Source organism: Dermochelys coriacea, chromosome 18 (assembly GCF_009764565.3).
Source record: "Dermochelys coriacea isolate rDerCor1 chromosome 18, rDerCor1.pri.v4, whole genome shotgun sequence".
Classification (NCBI taxonomy): domain Eukaryota; kingdom Metazoa; phylum Chordata; order Testudines; family Dermochelyidae; genus Dermochelys; species Dermochelys coriacea.
In genome coordinates, this window is record NC_050085.1 from 8,274,396 (window position 1) to 8,295,011 (window position 20,616).

General features: G+C 42.8%; 1 protein-coding gene across 4 annotated transcripts in view; it reads right to left on the minus strand.

Annotated features, from left to right (window-relative positions):
* EMC1 (ER membrane protein complex subunit 1) overlaps positions 1-20,616 on the minus strand; it is a 33,760-nt gene that overhangs the window by 11,331 nt on the left and 1,813 nt on the right. Inside the window, exons 2-17 of one of the 4 annotated variants that reach the window (XM_038376431.2) lie at positions 15,295-15,419; positions 14,639-14,704; positions 14,021-14,114; positions 13,229-13,357; positions 11,894-12,020; positions 11,213-11,362; positions 10,612-10,779; positions 9,567-9,638; positions 7,464-7,517; positions 6,469-6,591; positions 5,320-5,416; positions 4,333-4,449; positions 2,875-2,883; positions 2,095-2,294; positions 1,728-1,877; positions 1,035-1,196 (exon numbers count right to left, since the gene is read on the minus strand). In XM_038376431.2, the coding sequence (XP_038232359.1) occupies positions 1,035-1,196; positions 1,728-1,877; positions 2,095-2,294; positions 2,875-2,883; positions 4,333-4,449; positions 5,320-5,416; positions 6,469-6,591; positions 7,464-7,517; positions 9,567-9,638; positions 10,612-10,779; positions 11,213-11,362; positions 11,894-12,020; positions 13,229-13,357; positions 14,021-14,114; positions 14,639-14,704; positions 15,295-15,419 (1,843 nt within the window). Of the gene's footprint in view, positions 1-1,034; positions 1,197-1,727; positions 1,878-2,094; positions 2,295-2,874; positions 2,884-4,332; positions 4,450-5,319; positions 5,417-6,468; positions 6,592-7,463; positions 7,518-9,566; positions 9,639-10,611; positions 10,780-11,185; positions 11,363-11,893; positions 12,021-13,228; positions 13,358-14,020; positions 14,115-14,638; positions 14,705-15,294; positions 15,420-20,616 lie in introns of all 4 variants that reach the window. The other 3 variants (XM_038376429.2, XM_038376432.2, XM_038376430.2) reach the window with 3 other exon arrangements.

A 20,616-nucleotide genomic window follows, 5' to 3' on the forward strand; every position in this document is an offset into this window, starting at 1 on the left:
CAAGAGCCAGGAGAGTTACACTGTCTAGAGTCAAGCGTGAAGACAATGACTAGTTTCATGGTACAATCTGAATGAAATGGAAGAGGTAAACAAAGCGCAAGAACAACAAGGAGCAAGTTATATTTTAAAGTTTCTATGTTACTCTAATGGGGTTTCAGAGTAGCAGCCGTGTTAGTCTGTATTCGCAAAAAGAAAAGGAGTACTTGTGGCACCTTAGAGACTAACACATTTATTTGAGCATAAGCTTTCGTGAGCTACAGCTCACTTCATCAGATGCATTTGGTGGAAAAAACAGAGGGGAGATTTATATAAACACACAGAGAACATGAAACAATGGGTTTATCATACACACTGTAAGGAGAGTGATCACTTAAGATGAGCCATCACCAGCAGCAGGGTGGGGGAAAGGAGGAAAACCTTTCATGGTGACAAGCAAGGTAGGCTATTTCCAGCAGTTAACAAGCATATCGGAGGAACAGTGGGAGGTGGGATGGGGGGGGGGGAGAAATAACATGGGGAAAGTTTTATTTCTCCCCCCCCACCCTACCCCCCACCGTTCCTCAGATATTCTTGTTAACTGCTGGAAATAGCCTACCTTGCTTGTCACCATGAAAGGTTTTCCTCCTTTCCCCCCCCTGCTGCTGGTGATGGCTTATCTTAAGTGATCACTCTCCTTACAGTGTGTATGATAAACCCATTGTTTCATGTTCTCTGTGTGTGTATATAAATCTCCCCTCTGTTTTTTCCACCAAATGCATCCGATGAAGTGAGCTGCAGCTCACGAAAGCTTATGCTCAAATAAATTTGTTAGTCTCTAAGGTGCCACAAGAACTCCTTTTCTTTTTTCTAATGGGGTTATTAATGACAAAGATAAAGATATAGCTTTAAATATGTGTTTTATCTTGATGAAGTCCCTTGAAGTCAGCCCACAAAGGGAATGAGACTATTAATTGACAACGTTCTTATTTCTTGCCTTGACAGGGGAGATATTTATCCTGCAGATGGAGATCGTTTTGCCCTAGGACCAAGATTACCTTATATTCATCATCGATCAGAAGTAGCACTTTGGCATAATCTTGATCCATGATGGGCAGAAGCAAAGACTGAAGAATTGGACGCTTCAGAACAGGGGGAGCCACCTGACTCCACTTCCCAAAGATGGGGTTAAAGACATAGAGAGAGCTCATTTTGGTCTCCTGAAACAGACAACAGGATGTGAAACTAGTTAGGGCAAACACAGAGAAGGGTGGTTGTTCTTCTAGCATATGAAGTTGCCTGCTGGCTTGGTTTATATTCGGATGTAACTGTATACACCTCCTTTCTCCCTTCACTGAGCTCCTTATCCTACAGATGAACATACTGTGCACTCAAATCACCTCGTCTCTGCTGATCCCACAGCGTTCACGTACGATGTATACAATTCGAATGAGACCCTACCGTGGCCTGTCCAGAATGTCACCAAAATAAGCAAGAGTGTTTTTATTTTCTGTGGAGTATATACTGTCGTGTGACCAGCAGAGGGAAAACCTTTCCTATTTAACTAGCATACACAGTTTGCTGACTTTCTGCTTCATGTAGTGGACAAAGCAATTGAGTGAAATCTTTTCTTTTTTTTTTGTTGTTTAAAGCATTTACAAAATACAAATCTGCTATTTTTAACACTGTGGATTTTTCACTATGGGGAGGTAAAACCCACCCGAGGGTGGGTGTGTGTGTAAAGGACTCACCTTGTCCTTAACAAGCAGCGTACATTGTGGGGGGTGGGGGAAGTGGGCCGTTGTTCTCTGGACCATCAATTTAAAGGAGGAGCCTGGCTTCACGTTCTGTAGGTATTGCTTCCACAGGATGGTGCCGGAGCTACTTTCAATACCAAAGAGCTGAAGCAAAGAGACAAAAAAAAAACCAATGTATGTAACAGCGTATCTTTCACATCTAGATGTTGCGTTCTGCTTTGGGTTCCCTCTTCCACTACAAGACACTCTGCTAGTCTCCTGACACCTTTCCCACCACAGCTTCAGCACTGAATCCCCCTCACCATTGCCAGGATAGTATGCTCCATTTCCAGGAATGGCTTCCAGTCCCTGCCCTCCTCACCTTTCCTGCAGCAGTGACCATCACCATCATTTTCTGCAGGTTGAACTCATCTCTTGCCAAGTTGTCGATATTGATCTCATTCTTAATCTGGCTCCGCGGCTTCCTGGCATCATAGAACATCTTCCAGAGATGTGCAGTCCAGGCCTGCAGCAGGATGAGCTGGGAGGAGAGGCGCTTCAGAAACATCCCCAGCAAGCCGTCTGCAAACAAGTCAGTGACAACCGTTAGCACAACAAGCAATGGTCCACAGCAGGGGAAACATACACACAGCCCAGCAAATCAGATTAGTGCCTCAGTCTATAAAAGTCATGTGCTGCCATACTTGTATATATTAATTAAGAAAATTCTGCCTCACCTTCCACGACACCTGGATCATATTATATCCCATTACCATCACAGAAGCTCCTCCACCTACCAAGCCCCTAAATACACACTGCCATATCCCACTTCAGCAGGCACTCTGCTCGCCTCAGATCAAGCTTTCCTGCCAGCCGCAACACTACCGTGTGCAGAGTCTCTTCCCCATCACTCCCGCAAGTACCCCAACTAAAACTAACTAGTGTACTTGATCTTACGCCTCCTGCTTTCACTTCTCGCATAACAGGAGCCATCTTTATGGTGAAGCACCCAAATCTTGGCAATTGAAGTCTGAATTGGCTTCCAGTTAGGAGCCATGTCCTATGCTTAATCTATCTCTTCTCTGAGAAAGAAACCAAACAGGGAGGACAAAGATCCACCAGCAAAGAGAAAAAAGGAACTGCATGTGATTCTTTGGGTTACCTTGAATGGCTGGATCCGGATGGCAAGAAAGACAATAAAGGCAATTATATTTCAGTCTTCAGGGTAAGACAATACAGGATAATCGAACAGAAGCATTTTGGTAAGTGTGGGCAAGCTGGTTGTTGTAATTTCCCTATCATTTTATGTCTGTTAGATCCAGAGGGATATGGAAAATCTATTAGTAGAGCTTTTATGTGTGATCTTGTTTTAGAAGGAGGATGCAAAAGTTAGAGAGACCAACCCAAAACCCGGAAGTCAAGTTTATTTTAGTTCATTTTGCTCATATTGTCTGCACAAGAAATCTGGGATGAGAGCTGGCTTGGTTTACAGCTTTGGGGAGAGAGAAATTGAAACTATAAAAGCATGAAAAACAAAACATAAAACTAGAGCCCAGCCAAAGTTCAGCTCTAATCTGGCTTCAAGATTAAACTCGATAAGTTTATGGAGAAGATGGTATGATGGGATGACATGATTTGGGCAATTAATTGATCTTTAAATATTCATAGTAAATAGGCCCAATGGCCTGTGATGGGATGTTAGATAGGGTGGGATCTGAGTTACTACAGAGAATTCTTTCCTGGGTATCTGGCTGGTGAATCTTGCCCATATGATCAGGGTTCAGCTGATCGCCATATTTGGGGTCGGGAAGGAATTTTTCTCCAGGGCAGATTGGAGAGGCCCTGGGGGTTTTTCGCCTTCCTCTGTAGCCTGGGGCACAGGTCACTTGTTGGAGGATTCTCTGCACCTTGAAGTCTTTAAACCATGATTTAAGGACTTCAATAGCTCAGACACAGGTGAGAGGTTTATTGCAGGAGTGGGTGGGTGAGATTCTATGGCCTGCGTTGCGCAGGAGGTCAGACTAGATGATCATAATGGTCCCTTCTGACCTTAATATCTATGAATCTATAATAGTGGGTCGTAAGTTCCCTGTAAGCTGCGTGGTCGTGCAGTAGCCCATTTAGCACCATGCAGACACTCAGGGAACCCACCCAGCCGGGACCTGCCACATCCAGGAGGAGGGTGCCCCTCCCCCAGCCCTGGACCTGCCACAGTCGGGGGAGGGGTGGCCTGAACCCAGCCCAGCCACGGCAGGCACTAATTGGTCCAAATCCTCACACCAACTCAGGCGCTGTTTGGTTCGTATTCTCATGCCTCATGGTTGAGAATATTCTGATTGGTTTAGAGCCGTGAAGGAGCGCAGACTATCATGCACCTCCTGCTGGTCCGGCGTGCCCACTCCAGGACATAATGTGTGCTGGGACTTGTAATCTGCGCTGGCCCCGGAAAGAAGGCTTTGTGATTGGGTCTCGTTGGGCGATGAAAGGTCGCTAAGGTAGAGGTGCCAGTAGGTGGGCTGGCCTCCCCTCCCCCAACCTCCACACTGGTGCACATAACAAAATTCATTCCACACGTGTGGGAAAAATTAGAGGGAACACTGAGTGGGGCCCTGCCTATTACCTGCTTTCTTTCCAAATTCCCCTTCCAACTCAGCCTGGGCACCCGTCAGAGGTAGATCCACCATCTCCAAGCTTACCACTTCCGCCAATGACTCCTCCCTGCTCCATAGAACTTTTCCTAGAGAGATACAAAGAAAAGGCAACAGAGGTTGATTCAAAGAAAAAAGCAAGTGCATTTCCTGATCTGTGCTATGTTCGTTCCTGAGAGCAATCGGGAGACATGAAGATCTTACAAATCCAGTCCCTTGACAGCTATACCCCTAACACTTGGGACTGAAGGATCTTCTGTCTGGTCTTCACAAACGTAAACAGCTGCTTAATAAATCGCAAAATGCCACATTTCTGAAGCAATTTGGATATCGATATTTACTATCTACTACAATAATGAACACACAGGTATTTAATCACTAACAACCCCCCTTCACTTCATTAAACTAGAGACACTGTTGAAAGTACACACCCATGACTTGAGCACTGAAGGGCTTGCAAAAGGGTTGGAGTCATCAAAAACAAAAGTTTAAAAAAAACCCAAACCATGAAGTTCAACCTCTAACATTCTTGCAAGGCCTCAAAGACTCAAGCAACAGAAATGGACTCTTAACTCCACCCTAAAGTTTAACACCATATTTTGTCTGAGGAATTTCCCTTCTTTTCAAAAAGGCATCGAAGAATAGCTGTTACAGGCCCCTGTTCTGCAATAAGTTCTGTGTGGGCAGAACCCTGAAACCCTGCAGAGCCTCACTAAAGCCAACAGGCTGTTGCTTCAACAAAGCACATTGCAGGATCAGATTCTCAGCTCTGGTAGTGAAGGAAAATTCAAGTTGTCGGGGTGAGAGATATTCCTAGTTTTCCCACTCCTCTATGGGATTTAGCTCAGGAAATAATCTGCTTGACTAGACACAATGGCCACTGAACTTGCACTATTGCAAGTGCCAAGAGAGGATACACTATAGGACAGGGGTAACCAGACAATCTGGTTCCAACTTACCTGGCTGCTGGAGGAACATGAGCATGTGATCTTCTGTTTGCACCAATGCTCGGTAACCCACAGAGTCATCTTTCTTCAAAAAGACCTGGATATAGAGCTGGAAAAGGGAGACAAGGAAAGAGGAGATGATCATGATTATAACCTCCTGCCCGAAACAAGCAAGACGCAATCCAAAGGGGAGAAGACGAAAGGATTTAAGATCACTGTTACATTTAAGGTCCTAAAGCAGTGGTTCTCAACATGCAGGCCCAATCAGCACACAGCTGCGGCTTATGTGACATCCTCAGAGCCATACAGGTAGTATATATATTGTGTGGATGTGGCCCACATAACACAGATAGCTGCATAGGTGGCCACAATGGTAAATAGATTGAGCACCACTATTCTAAAGCAACAAATAGATGAGGTGCTATCTTCGGGGTACACGTCTCAGAAATCTAGAGGCAGACTAGAGTCTGGTTTCATACAGCAACTCTCATACTTCAGATATTTTAAAGCACCGAGTTAGACATCAGCAGTGCCAACACCACACTGGCAAATGCAGCAGCTATTTTGTGCTTGGCAATATTATTCTACGGCGTCAACCCTCCCCTGATATATGAGGTCCCGCCCTATACAACCAGGCTCTATATGAGATCCTGCCCTATACAACCAGGCTCTATAAACCCATGGATAAGCAATGCCACCATATGTGGATCAAAAACATCATGGGTACATGGGTGGTCTTGCAGTCACTTCTCACTACCAGCAATCCCTTCTGATCACCCAAGGAGCTCTGACCGGCCCTGCCAGTCAGGAAAGGTGGTCATAATATGCAGCACTTTTCAGCTGTAGATCTTGTGTTTTACAAAGGTGGGTAAATTTCACTAATCCCCTTTTACAGCTGGGGAAACAGATGCAGAAAGATGAAATGACTTGGTCACAGTCAAACAGCAGTTTGTGGTAGAGGCACGTAGAGGCCAGATCTCCTTGACTCCCAAACTACTATCCTATCCAATGGATCATACTACCTTAAATTAGGGGCTTGTCTGTTTGGCTGCAGGAAAAAGTTTGATAAGCCTCAAGATACAGACAAGTATGATGTAAAGAGAAACTCCATGCACCCATCTCTGACCACTTTCAACAACAGGAGAGAGGCTCCTAACTTACCTGCTCAGGCCTGGCGCCACTCTGCTCTAAACTGAAGGTAATCGTGGTATCCAACAGTCTTTGCCCAGTTTCAACCAAATACAGATTAATATTGTAGGTGTTGTTGGAGCAGGCTAAGTATTCCTAGAGCATTATAAAAGACAAGCTGACTTAAACACATGTAATCTACTTACACTGCACTTTTTATCACAAATGATTCCAAAGTGCTGTATACAATAAACTCTTTACAAGGATCAATTCACCCACCACTGAAAAGCAAGCATTTCTGGAGCACAACACAGCAGCTGCTTAACAGTACACAAACAGCACACCAGTTTGGGACAGAAAACAAATTCTAGGTGACATTTGCATCTGCACGTGCTTCCATTTGTTTTCCTGAGGAGTAATTCCTGTAATTCTGAGCCCATTTGGACAGAACAGAGCAGGGATCTATGATGCCTTTCTTCTGAAGATCTCAAAGCACTTTACAAACAATAATTTGAGTGTCAGCACCCCGCAGGGTAGATGGTATAGCACACATTAAACTGCAGGGTAAACTGAGGCACAGAGAGACTACACAGCTTTTACAAGATCACACAGCAAGTCAATGGTAGATCTGGGAATAGAAATCAGGAGTCCTGGCTCCCAATGCTCTGCTTCAAATACCAGGCAGCACTCTCTCCTAACTACACAGAGACACTGTTTCTGAAATAAACTTTGACGTTCAAAAAGCATTTTCCATTTTGAGGTGGGGAAATGGGGGTCTACAAAGCAACCGATCTTTCATTTAATGCTGTGAGAGGGTCGCATGTTCATCTAGTTCCATACAGTTTCAGGAAATGAATAGTTTTAAGATGCTTTTGGATAAAGTTTCATGGGGCTGATGCAAAAATACAATTCTCCAGAGTAACAGTCTGTCCCCCTCCGCCATTCAGCCTTCCAAACCCAAGAGACAGTAACAGCCTGTTAATTGCAAAGACTGCCTACAATTCCTGACAACAAGCTCCTTTCCATACCTGCCTCTGGGAATGTCCGAAAGTGCTGTCTGCCTGATCAGGAGTTCTTGATTTCTGCAAAGAACATGGGAACAGAAAGAGAACTGGTGAGCATGACAAAGGCATGGAAAACATAAGAACATTAAGTGTCTAACAGGAACAAGTTCTGCCTCCCTGCTCAGCAGCTGCAAACTTGAGCAAATGATAAGTGTTATTGAAAAATAGAGTGGTTAGCTGGGTACCTCCTCTCACAAGACTTTAGGTCACTGTTACAGTAGAACCTAAGAATTACAAACACCTGGGAATGGAGCTTGTACGTAACTCTGGACAATAAGTTATCGTTGTTCTTTCTAAAGTTTACAGCTGAACATTGACTTAATACAACTTTGAAAAACTTTACTATGCAAAAGAAAAATGCTGCTTTTAACCATCTTAATTTAAATGAAACAAGCACACAGTTTCCTTACCTTGTCAATTTTTTAAAATTTCTGTTTTAGTAATTTACATTTAACACAATACTGTACTGTATTTGCTTTTTTGTTTGTTTCTGCGCTGCCTGATTGCATACTTCTGGTTCCAAATGAGGTGTGTAGTTGACTGGTCAGTTCATAAGTCTAGTGTTTGTAACTCTCAAGTTCTACTGTATATGGAAACTGTCAAGTCAAACGTGGCCCAAAATGTAGGTTGTGTGAAAATACCTTACACAAAACCTAAGACCAATTAAAATATGTCATGACTTTTTTTCCTCTCTATCCCAAAAGATTTTTTAAAAATTCCCCTGCAGCATTTGCAACACAAATTTTGCACCGTGCTAAAGGGATGGTGGGTAGGGATGGAGGAGACGGTGAACCCATGGAGGGAAGCTGTATTATGGAGCACTATCAGTTTCTTCAAAATAGAAGTTTTCTTATTTAATGTTTTTAGCCCTTTGGGTTGTGACGATAACCTTCCAAATGAGACCTGAAGTAGTGCTGGTTACCTGTATCTGCAGACAGGCAGCCTGCTCCACTAGCTCAGAGAGGCTGAAATGACCACATTCATTACAGCAGGGTATTAGTTCTGAAGCCTATAACCAATATTGTTTAATTCATGCTTTTGGCAGGAATATCCAGCTACACTAAGGCTGTCAGCAGAGTCTGAGGAGTGTTTTTTCCCCACTTTATCTCATCCCCTAGTGCTCAGCACAGGAGACCCTGAAAATGAACCTGAACGGGAAATTGACTAAACAGAGTTGTAACTGACTAGGATCTTACATTCCCCTCAGATTGAAAAATGAAGACTAAATAGCATCGGTTATCAACAGAAAATGGATTTTGTTTTAATTCTTCCATTTTTAATAATCTCTGGTTTTAGTGAAAAATGGGTGAGGGCATTTGGTTATTAAAACAGTGCAAAAGGTAGGATTTTGTTTTTTAAAATGATAGTGTCTAGTCGCCCATCACCATATCAGCTAGTCAGCAGCCTTTCCTTCCCAACAATAAGGTATTTATTTTGCTAAGGGCTTGTCTACACAGTGTGGTAAAGCGCATTAGAGGGATGTGACTTGCAGAGCACTCTAATGTGCTGTGTTCCAACTGTCCACGTAGACCCTGCTGGTACAAACTAAAACGTACTTAGTTCGCATTAACATAGTGACTATGTTAACACAAACTTGCGTACTGTTTAGGTCATGCCAGCAGGGTCTACACAGGGTAGTTAGAGTGTAGCATGTTGGAGCACTCTACCTCTAATGTGCTTTGTCGCATAGTGTAGACAATCCTTAAAAGTCATCTCGCTCTGTATATTCATTGCACCATGGTCCATCCTGAATTTGCTCGGCACTCAGCAGCTCTCCATGTGGATAGTCACAACAGATGAAACCTTGGCCCCACTGAAGTCAACTGAAGTTTTACTATTGATTTCAATGGAGACTAAATCAGAATTACCGGCCTGGGCCTCTTCTAACCTAAGGTGTTTAAGTCAAAGTGGTACATTCAGTCGGACAGTGGTAAAAGACTGCTCTTCGGTGGCCCCTCAAAACCTTTGTAACAATAAAAAAGCAATACAAAACTAACTAACTAAAAAAACCCTCAAATTTTTAGAACTAGAAGCAAATCTGAAATTTCCATTGTGCAACTAACTAACCACTTCATTCCTGCAGGTCAGGACAGCAGCCACAGTCTTCTCCCCAGTTGTTGCAAAGTTCACCAAAGCTGCCTGAAAAACAGAGAGGAAAATCAGAACACATTTGTGCAGAGGATTTAATTCTCATTTGGTTTAGAACAGTAGCCCTTTCTCCAGCCGATTTCCAACAGGTCAGTTCATTTTCAGCATATGAAGCAAATCTGACAGATTGAAGGACTCTAGTAAGTTTCGCTACAAGGCAGTGAAGCAACCTCTGGTACAACCACTGATGAGAAGGTTCATGCTGGGAACCAGTAATCTTTAGCATTTTACCACTGACCAATCAGAAGCCTGTCAAAATTCCAGGCACTGCCACGGAGGCGTCTCACCTGCGGTGGTGATTTTCACACTCGCATGCTCAGCCTGAGGCTTCGGAGTTGAGGACTAACAGGGTTCCCACCCATAACAGTCATACCACTAAATATGAAAGATGAAACTCAGATGCACAAGAGATGGAAAGCTACCACCAAAGTCAAAGAAAGACAGACAAGAACCTAATCGGGAAAAGGTGGTCTTTTCCATATCTACTTAATAGAAACCTATTAGATCACTGAGCCCATCCCCAATTGGCCAGTCTCTTGTAGACAATACTGCACTGAATCTGGAATGGTCATTTCATGTACTTCTGATCCACAAGAACTACCACCAGCAGTATTAAATGTACTAGAACGACTGGTCATTTAGGTGCTTTCTAGCAGCAAACCACCTCTTTACTCAGCACAGACCCTGTATTAGTAAACTCCCACGTTGGTGACAATTGTCAGAAACTGGATCCTCCTGAACTGATGTCAAATAGTTTAACTGCTACTGTACATAGGATCAACCAATGCTATAGAAAGTATGATTGAAACTTGACCTTCAACAGCTTGTTCATAACGCTTAGTGCGTGCTTTATGAAGGTTCTGGTTTTACTGGTGGATGGAGCCAGCCGACGTCAATTCACTGAATTTCTGCTGTAGTTCATCTCTTCTATTCAGGGATCTGCAGCTGTGTTCGTTTTGTTTACCTGCTGGAAGTCCCGGATGAGGCTTAGCAGCCCGTTTCTGTACTGCAGCAGTGTGAAGTGACTTGGAGCCAGCTGCAGGAAGAACTGAGCCCGTGAAGCACTGGCAGGATTGGGCTGAGTGGGCAAAATCCTGGGCTGGAAACTGTCAGCAAATTCTAGGTCAAGGGCCTGAGAAGAGGAACAAGCAAACATGGCAAGATGGAAATTTATTACACAATTCGATAAAACACATCCCCCTCCTCACTAACAATACAACCTTTATGTATTAGGTTAGTCCGTATCTGATTGAACATGAAGCCATAGTGCAGAGGTCTGGGGTGACTATTAGGCTGCCAGCAATCCATGCAGGATGGACTACTTCCCATGATACAACAAAAAACAAGATTTAAAGAGCTGAAATCATCACCCCATAAAGCAACCATTACATGGAAGCAATGTGATCTCCCTTTTCCTCCTCCAAATTAGTCTGATGTGGATTATGCTTCCCGCAAGCACGGCACTTAACTAGTGACCCCAATACCCCTCCCCTCCTCACTCCCCTGGGACTGGGTCAGCAAATCTCATGTCCACTTACATGCAAGGCTATTTCAGGATTGCTCACTTGCAGTGAGATCTGCTTCATTTCTTGCTCAGTCTCCAGGGATAAAGCATAGAGCGATTGTGTGTCAGAGTCCGCACACACCAGTACTGCCTCGCCCACCACACAACAGGCGCCACTTAGGCTCTTCATCCAGGGAGCTGACACTCTTAGCTGCAGGGCAATAAAGGGAGAGAGGCAGCAATTGGAAAACCCCACAAAGAAATTCCAGAAAGAGCCTTGATTGTGTCCATTTGCAAGGGGCCTGTATCTTGCCAGCCACTGTGTGATATCAAAGGCTTAATGCTACATTTCACTTCTAAACTTAGTCACACTAAGCCTGTGTGAAAAGCAGGAGAATCCCATTTATCAATGAACAGTGGATCTTCTTCATGGATCCCCATAAATCCAGGATTTTGTAACCCTGGGTAAACTGCCATCCATCTTGAGATTACCCAGGTTGATCTCAACTTTACTATGTTCTCCAAGCCCTGTGTCTGGGAGATGCAGCTGTGAAGTCTCCTTCCAGGCCCATGAGACATCCCATGGAGACAGGATGACATTTTGACCTATGTGCCAGCAATGCAATTAACTTCCCTAGACATCACATTCAATTTACCCAGATGGGAGCTTTCATTAAATTGGATCCACACTAGAGCCAACCTGGTGACGAGCTGACACCATGCATCAATGCATCAGTTCTACCTGTTTTGTAATTTCGCCATCTTCTACGTTGAAGGTTACAATGTTCAAATGGCTTTGAGGAGCAACTCCAAGTGCATGTACCACCCCGGTTCCATACGAATACACCAGCTGGTACTGGGTACTCTCACTGCAAGAGGAGAAGCAGCAATGAATCACCTTCTCCAATAGTTGCCCAGAGCTACCTGTAAAGTCCCCTGCTCTAGGAGCCTATTCAATGTCATCACAGGTCTCGCAAGGAAAGACCAGCTAAACTAGGTGCATTGGCCAATAGGAGAATTTTTGCCCGTCAACATTTATAAATGTTTTAGGGACTCCTCCCCTTAGCCATCGCCTCCTGCAGTTGAACACATTGAAAACCCAGAGACAGTATTGATGAAGACAACTTATTGGGTCACTTTATCCATCCTCCCCTTAGCCTTCTCAAGCCAGTGCAGGATAGTAGGTGTCTCAGGCCACAGGACTTCCTCCACTTCCCTTGGGAGGCTATTTCACAAGTGAACCAGATTCACCATTAGAAAGTTTTTCCCCTATCAACTCCACCTCCTTCCTTCAGGTAACCTTGTTCCATCCTCCCTCTCCCACTGGCCTCAGTCACTGGAACATGGTCAGGTCTCATTTAGCGATCACTGCTTAGCCTAGTTGTAACTATTCAGTAGTTTTAATCTTCCTTCAGAAGTCAATCACATCAGCCCCTTTAAGAACATTCTTGTATATTACAGAGGGACTCCCCGACCTGGGTGGGCCCGTTTTCTGACTGGAAGCTGCTACTGGCACAAACTGGTTTGTTTGGGGTAATATGCTTAGTTTATTCTTAGATTGCTTTTTCTCCATAAGAGATGTCATCTCCTGATCTATTTTGTTCCACTAATCAAAAGATTTGTCTACACATGGACTCACTCAGGAATAGCTACTGCTCTTTAAATTCACACCCTATCTTAATCTGAACTGACTCTGAAGTGCAGATACCATATGGTCACTTTATCACAAGTCCATGTTAGTACCATACAGTGCATAAATCACAATGCTGTCAATTGGTCTGTAATTTGCCTGCACTAAAATCAGTAAATAGAAATGGATGTGCTCCTGTCTTTATGCACAGGAAGACCCTCTTCCCTCCCTCCCCGCAATCACCCAAATAGTGCTAATATTTTCTCTTCATACTGTACAGTGCAAGGTCCCTGCTCCCAAGGAGTCTATATTCTCATATGTGCAGGGAATGGATGAAATCCCCCCATGTGATACTAAGCAGAACTTTTTCAGAAGCAAAAGGGAACAATGGGGTCCTCTCCCCCTTAAGACAAGCTTGTGAGGTAGTGATCTATCCTTGTTTTGTACCTTTCTGGTAAATGCTCCACCCATTTCTGGTGGCCGTTGGAGAGGTAATGAAGAGAAAGGGCAGTCTTTTTCAGGACAGCCAAATATTTCACTGTGTCCTGGAACCCGACCAAACTAGCCATCTGGAAACTAAGCACAGGCCAAAGACAGTGGGTGAGACGATAATACTTACAGACTTTACCCAGCTTGTGGAGTCATAGCAACACTAGAATTATAGACAACAGCCCTTCTCTGCTCCACCCTGGTAGCGGGCACAACACCAAAATTTTTCTTAAAAATGGCTACTCTTACCTAGATATAGTTAATATTGTGCGACCAAACCACCATAACAGTTGGTATTGCAGAGAGGGCAAGGATGGGACTGAAGACCAACCATCCCATCAGGCCAAAGTGGAACTCCAGGTCCAGAATGTTGCACATTAACAGGGGAAGCTTATGTATAATTAAAGGATTTCAATCTTCCTCCTTCAATAAATGTAGACTATGTTCAATCCCCTCCGCCCCCACTTCAGCATTGCAAAATACTCATGAAAATTTAACAGCCCAGATACACAACATAACCCACTATTCACTCCAAGCAGGTGAGAATTTTGCATGTTTACCACAGGATATAGCATTAGTCCTGCTTGAATAAATGACTGCAAAATTCAGCACCTGGACAATATTCCCACAACAGTTACTTTATGACCCGCATAGCTAATTGACATTGTCCCTAAAACACAACTACACACAAGGAAGGCAAATTCCCCTCTCCAAAGGGTATAGAGAGACAGTCCACTGAAGATTTCCCACCTGCCAGCGTCCAGTGATGTCTCCCAGTTCAGCCCTCCAATGTTTGTCTCCCAAGAACGCAAAATGCGCCCACCATTAGACAGAGTGATGGCATCTGGCCGGGAGGAGAGAACAACAAATCAAATATTTTTACATTGGCTTCTTTATTCAATTCCCTGCTCATCCTCCAGGTTACTTGCTCTTCCACTGGTATGAATAGAACATTAGATATCAACCACTGCACAGAAGACACCCGGTCTGTTTCATAGTCAAGAAGGTCATTTTATTTGTATGACGTGCAGAGGATTTCAGGTTTTATGGTTCACTTATACTCTCAGCACTAGGAGTCCAGGATTCCTAATGCCATGCACAGTCACAAAAGTATTGTGTGTAGCTGTGATCCTGATAGCACCAAGTGGTAAATTAAACAGAGCAGATAAGCAGGAAATTATCCTCAAGTGTCTAAAAGAGGACAGGCCAAGAAATAAACCACACAATCTTTAACACTGCGCCTGTATCCACTACAGGCTCACCATGACTATTAGCTCTAGCAAATTTAGCCCTCTGTCCACACTTGGCTGGAGGTCTGTAATGGGAATGAACACTTATCACACAGGGAAGGCTAAATGCTTTGCTTACCCTGTCCATGGATCAGCATGGCATCTACTGCTCCTTCGGGAGTCCCCTTGTCCACATGACGCCACACTGAAAGGAACAAGGAGTCAAGTGGGAATGAAATTTTTTCCCCTCTGGGATATTTCATGCTGAAGAAAGGTATCAACTGGCATTGTCACAGACTGACATCCTCTATCTAACCACAGGCCAAGTACAGTATAGATATTGCCAATGCAAGTTTCCTCAAAACGGCCCTTCCAATGTGCCTCAATTCTTATCCAGAAGGACCACCTCTGGGATGAGACAGAAATTGAGTCTTTATGCCCCATTCAGTTCTTGGTCCCACTGTATTGGTCAAGAACAGTTCTAGATGTAAGCTAGTACACAGACTAGTCATGCCAGCACATCATAAGTTGATACTTGAAAGTTAGAAATGAAGCTACTAAGCCTGAAAAAAATTAAATAAAATGGTAAATATATTTTTAAAAATTCCTTGTTTCCAGGGAAAATAATGTCTAGTTAACCACCCCACAACCCTTAAAATGGACTATGTGCCAAAAGCTAGCTTTGGTGTGAGCAGGAGTAACTTTTAATGTATGCCAGGGCTTAATTTTGGTCGCATGTGCATTAGTTCCCACACAAATAGCAAATCCCGAGTCATAAAACAATAGTTCACTCACAGATGTCTCCGTTCCTGGAATTCAAAGCAGCCATCACATTCTTCTCAGTAGCCACAATAAGCTTCTTGGAGCCCTGTGAAGCTTCCAAGGAAGAAAACTTGAGTTTTCCTACATACTGCTGCCTCCTAAGGAACAGGAAAATCAAAGAAGGTGAGAAAAAGAACACTTTCCACTTAACCTACTGAAAAATAGGGAAAGGATTATTAAAATTAATGCAGGTGGCCAGAACACAAACTATATGGTGGCACTGACTGCAACTATTAAGGACTGACAGAGGAAAACCACAACACTACTATAATCCTTCTTGCGGGGGTGGGGGGAAATCACTGTAAATGAAAAGAGAAATTGAGGCTGAATGAGCAAGAAAGGAATTTTGTGGTATTTTGGCGCTCAATGTCAAATCTGCTTCTAGTAAATTCACACAAAGAAAACAAAGTGTCTAATACTCTGTTGCACTGCAGTATAACCAGTCTCATTCTTGCATCTTCACTAACTACTACCAAAGGAAACAATGTACTCTTATCAATGAAAAGAGCTGCCATGTGCTGCTTCTATTAAGATGGCCCCTTGCAAAGAGGAAGTTTCTGGTCTTCACAGCTCTTTTGGGACCATATTAAATTCTTCCCTGAGCTCTCTGCATATTGGATAGCATCAATGGATTTCTACCATCTGATCCAACAAACATGCAACTGAGAAGAGACATGTAATAAAAGTTTATTAGTAATACCTAGCTCCTACACAGCACTTTGCATCAATAGACCTCAAAGTTCGAAGGACATAAGCATTCTTAGCCCCACTTTACAGAGGGGGAAACTGAGGCATGTGATAGATTACATAATTTACCCAAGGTCACTCAGCAGGCCAGTGACAGAGCCAGAATTAGAACCCAGGTCTCCTGAATCCCCATCCATTGCTTTACTCACTAGGTCACATCAGAATTGGATAACTTTGCTGGAGAATGTTTTTCCTATTATGTTAAAGATTCTGTTTTAGGACACCATGGATGTGAAACGAGCACTTTGAAAGGGACTGGAAATAAATGTCAGTCTCTGACAACCTGCAAGAACCCATCTTTACAATATCCAAAACAGCATTGGGTATTTATAGGGATATCAAGAATATCCAGAGCCGTCATAGTTAATAAAAACAAACATTAAGCACAGAAGAAAGGCCATACTGGGTCAGACCAAAGGTCCATCTAGTCCAGTATCCTGTCTTCCAACAGTAGTCAATGCCAGGTGCCCCAGAGGGAATGAATGAAACAGGTAATCATCAAGTGATCAATCCCCTGTTGCCCATTCCAAGCAGCTGGCAAACAGAGGCTAAGGACACCATCCCTGTCTATCCTGGCTAATAGCCATTGATGGACCTATCCTCCATGAACTTATCTAGTTCTTTTTTTAACCCTGTTATAGTCTTGGCCTTCACAACATCCTCTGGCAAGGAGTTCCACAGGTTGACTGTGTGAAAAAATACTTCCTTTTGTTTGTTTTAAACCTTCTGCCTATTAATTTCATTTGGTGACCTCTAGTTCTTGTGTTGTGAGAAGGAGTAAATAACACTTCCTTATTTATTTTCTACACACCTATCATATCCCCCCATAGTTGTCTCTTTTTCAAGCTGAAAAGTTCCAGTCTTATTAATCTTTCCTCATACGGCAGCCATTCCATACCCCTAATCATTTTGGTTGCCCTTTTCTGAACCTTTTTCAATTCCAATATATCTTTTTTGAGATGGGGCGACCATATCTGGACACAGTATTCAAGATGTACCATGGATTTATACAGAGGCAATATGGTATTTTTGGTCTTATTATCTACTCCTTTCTTAATGATTCCCAACATTGTTAGCTTTTTTTTGACTGCCGCTGCACATTGAGTGGTTGTTTTCAAAGAACTATCCACAATGACTCCAATGACTCCGAGCCTAGGTAACAAAATGGAGGAACTAGAGCTACTGGTGCAGGAAGTGAAACCAGATATTATAGGGATAACAGAAACATGGTGGAATAGTAGTCATGACTGGACTACAGGTATTGAAGGGTATGTGCTGTTTAGGAAAGACAGAAACAAAGGTAAAGGTGGTGGAATAGCATTGTATATCAATGATGAGGTAGAATGTAAATAAATAAGAAGCAAAGCAATGGATAAGACAGAGTCCGTCTGGGCAAAAATTACATTGGGGAAGAAAACTAGTAAAGCCTCTCCTACGATAGTGCTTGGGGTGTGCTATGGACCTCCGGGATCTAATTTGGATATGGATAGAGCCCTTTTTAATGTCTTTAATAAAGTAGGTTTCAGAGTAGCAGCCGTGTTAGTCTGTATTCGCAAAAAGAAAAGGAGTACTTGTGGCACCTTAGAGACTAACAAATTTATACATGAAGTTGACAGATTTCCACTCTATACGGCTAAATTCAGTGCCTTGCATAATCACAGGTTTCAGAGTAGCAGCCGTGTTAGTCTGTATTCGCAAAAAGAAAAGGAGTGTCACAAGTACTTCTTTTCTTTTTGCGAATACAGACTAACACGGCTGCTACTCTGAAACCTGTGATTATGCAAGGCACTGAATTTAGCCGTATAGAGTGGAAATCTGTCAACTTCATGTAGTGCCACAAGTACTCCTTTTCTTTTTGCGAATACAGACTAACACGGCTGCTACTCTGAAACCTGTGATTATGCAAGGCACTGAATTTAGCCGTATAGAGTGGAAATCTGTCAACTTCATGAATAAATTTGTTAGTCTCTAAGGTGCCACAAGTACTCCTTTTCTTTTTAATAAAGTAAATACTAATGGAAACTGCGTGATCATGAGAGACTTTAACTTCCCAGATATAGACTGGAGGACCAGTGCTAGTAATAATAATAGGGCTCCGATTTTCCTAGATGCGATAGCTGATGGATTCCTTCATCAAGTAGTTGCTGAACCGACTAGAGGGGATGCCATTTTAGATTTAATTTTGGTGAGTAGCGAGGACCTCATAGAAGAAATGGTTGTAGGGAACAATCTTGGCTCAAGTGATCATGAGCTAATTCAGTTCAAACTAAATGGAAGGATTAACAAAAATAAATCTGCAACTAGGGTTTTTGATTTCAAAAGGGCTGACTTTCAAAAATTAAGGAAATTAGTTAGGGAAGTGGATTGGACTGAAGAATTTATGGATCTAAAGGTAGAGGAGGCCTGGGATTACTTTAAATCAAAGCTGCAGAAGCTATCGGAAGCCTGTATCCCAAGAAAGGGGAAAAAATTCATAGAAAGGAGTTGTAGACCAAGCTGGATGAGCAAGCATCTTAGAAAGGTGATTAAGAAGAAGCAGAAAGCATACAGGGAGTGGAAGATGGGAGGGATCAGCAAGGAAAGCTACCTAATTGAGGTCAGAACATGTAGGGATAAAGTGAGACAGGCTAAAAGTCGAGTAGAGTTGGACTTTGCAAAGGGAATTAAAACCAACAGTAAAAGGTTCTATAGCCATATAAATAAGAAGGAAACTAAGAAAGAAGAAGTGGGGCCGCTTAACACTGAGGACGGAGTGCAGGTTAAAGATAATCTAGGCATGGCCCAATATCTAAACAAATACTTTGCCTCAGTCTTTAATAAGACTGAAGAGGATCTTAGGGATAATGGTAGCATGACAGATGGGAATGAGGATACAGAGGTAGATATTACCATATCTGAGGTAGAAGCGAAACTGAAACAGCTTAATGAGACTAAATCGGGGGGCCCAGATAATCTTCATCCAAGAATATTAAAGGAATTGGCACCTGAAATTGCAAGCCCATTAGCAAGAATTTTTAATGAATCTGTGAACTCAGGAGTAGTACCGAATGATTGGAGAATTGCTAATATAGTTCCTATTTTTAAGAAAGGATAAAAATGTGATCCGGGTAACTACGGGCCAGTTAGTTTGACATCTGTAGTATGCAAAGTCCTGGAAAAAATTTTGAAGGAGAAATTAGTTAAGGACATTGAAGTCAATGGTAAATGGGACAAAATACAACATGGTTTTATAAAAGGTAGATCATGCCAAACCAACCTAATCTCCTTTTTTGAAAAAGTAACAGATTTTTTTGGTAAAGGAAATGCAGTGGATCTAATTTACCTAGATTTCAGTAAGGCATTTGATACCGTGCCACATGGGGAATTATTAGTTAAATTGGAGAAGATGGGGATCAATATGAACATCAAAAGGTGGATAAGGAATTGGTTAAAAGGGAGACTACAACGGGTCCTACTGACAGGCGAACTGTCAGGTTGGAGGGAGGTTACCAGTGGAGTTCCTCAGGGATCGGTTTTGGGACCAATCTTATTTAATCTTTTTATTACTGACCTTGGCACAAAAAGTGGGAGTGTGCTAATAAAGTTTGCAGATGATACAAAGCTGGGAGGTATTGCCAATTCAGAGAAGGATCGGGATATTATACAGGAGGATCTGGATGACCTTGTAAACTGGAGTGATAGTAATAGGATGAAATTTAATAGTGAGAAGTGTAAGGTTATGCATTTAGGGATTAACAACAAGAATTTTAGTTACAAGTTGGGGACGCATCAATTAGAAGTAACGGAAGAAGAGAAGGACCTTGGAGTATTGGTTGATCATAGGATGACTATGAGCTGCCAATGTGATATGGCTGTGAAAAAAGCTAATGCGGTTTTGGGATGCATCAGGAGAGGCATTTCCAGTAGGGATAAGGAGGTTTTAGTACCATTATACAAGGCACTGGTGAGATCTCACCTAGAATACTGTGTGCAGTTCTGGTCTCCCATGTTTAAAAAGGATGAATTCAAACTGGAGCAGGTACAGAGAAGGGCTACTAGGATGATCCGAGGAATGGAAAACTTGTCTTATGAAAGGAGACTTAAGGAGCTTGGCTTGTTTAGCCTAACTAGAAGAAGGTTGAGGGGAGATATGATTGCTCTCTATAAATATATCAGAGGGATAAATACAGGAGAGGGAGAGGAATTATTTAAGATCAGCACCAATGTGGACACAAGAACAAATGGGTATAAACTGGCCACCAGGAAGTTTAGACTTGAAATCAGACGAAGGTTTCTAACCATCAGAGGAGTGAAGTTTTGGAATAGCCTTCCAAGGGAAGCAGTGGGGGCAAAAGATCTATCTGGTTTTAAGATTCTACTTGATAAGTTTATGGAGGAGATGGTATGATAGGATAATGGGATTTGGTAAGTAATTGATCTTTAAATATTCAGGGTAAATAGGCCAAATCCCCTGAGATGGGATATTAGATGGATGGGATCTGAGTTACCCAGGAAAGAATTTTCTGTAGTATCTGGCTGGTGAATCTTGCCCATATGCTCAGGGTTTAG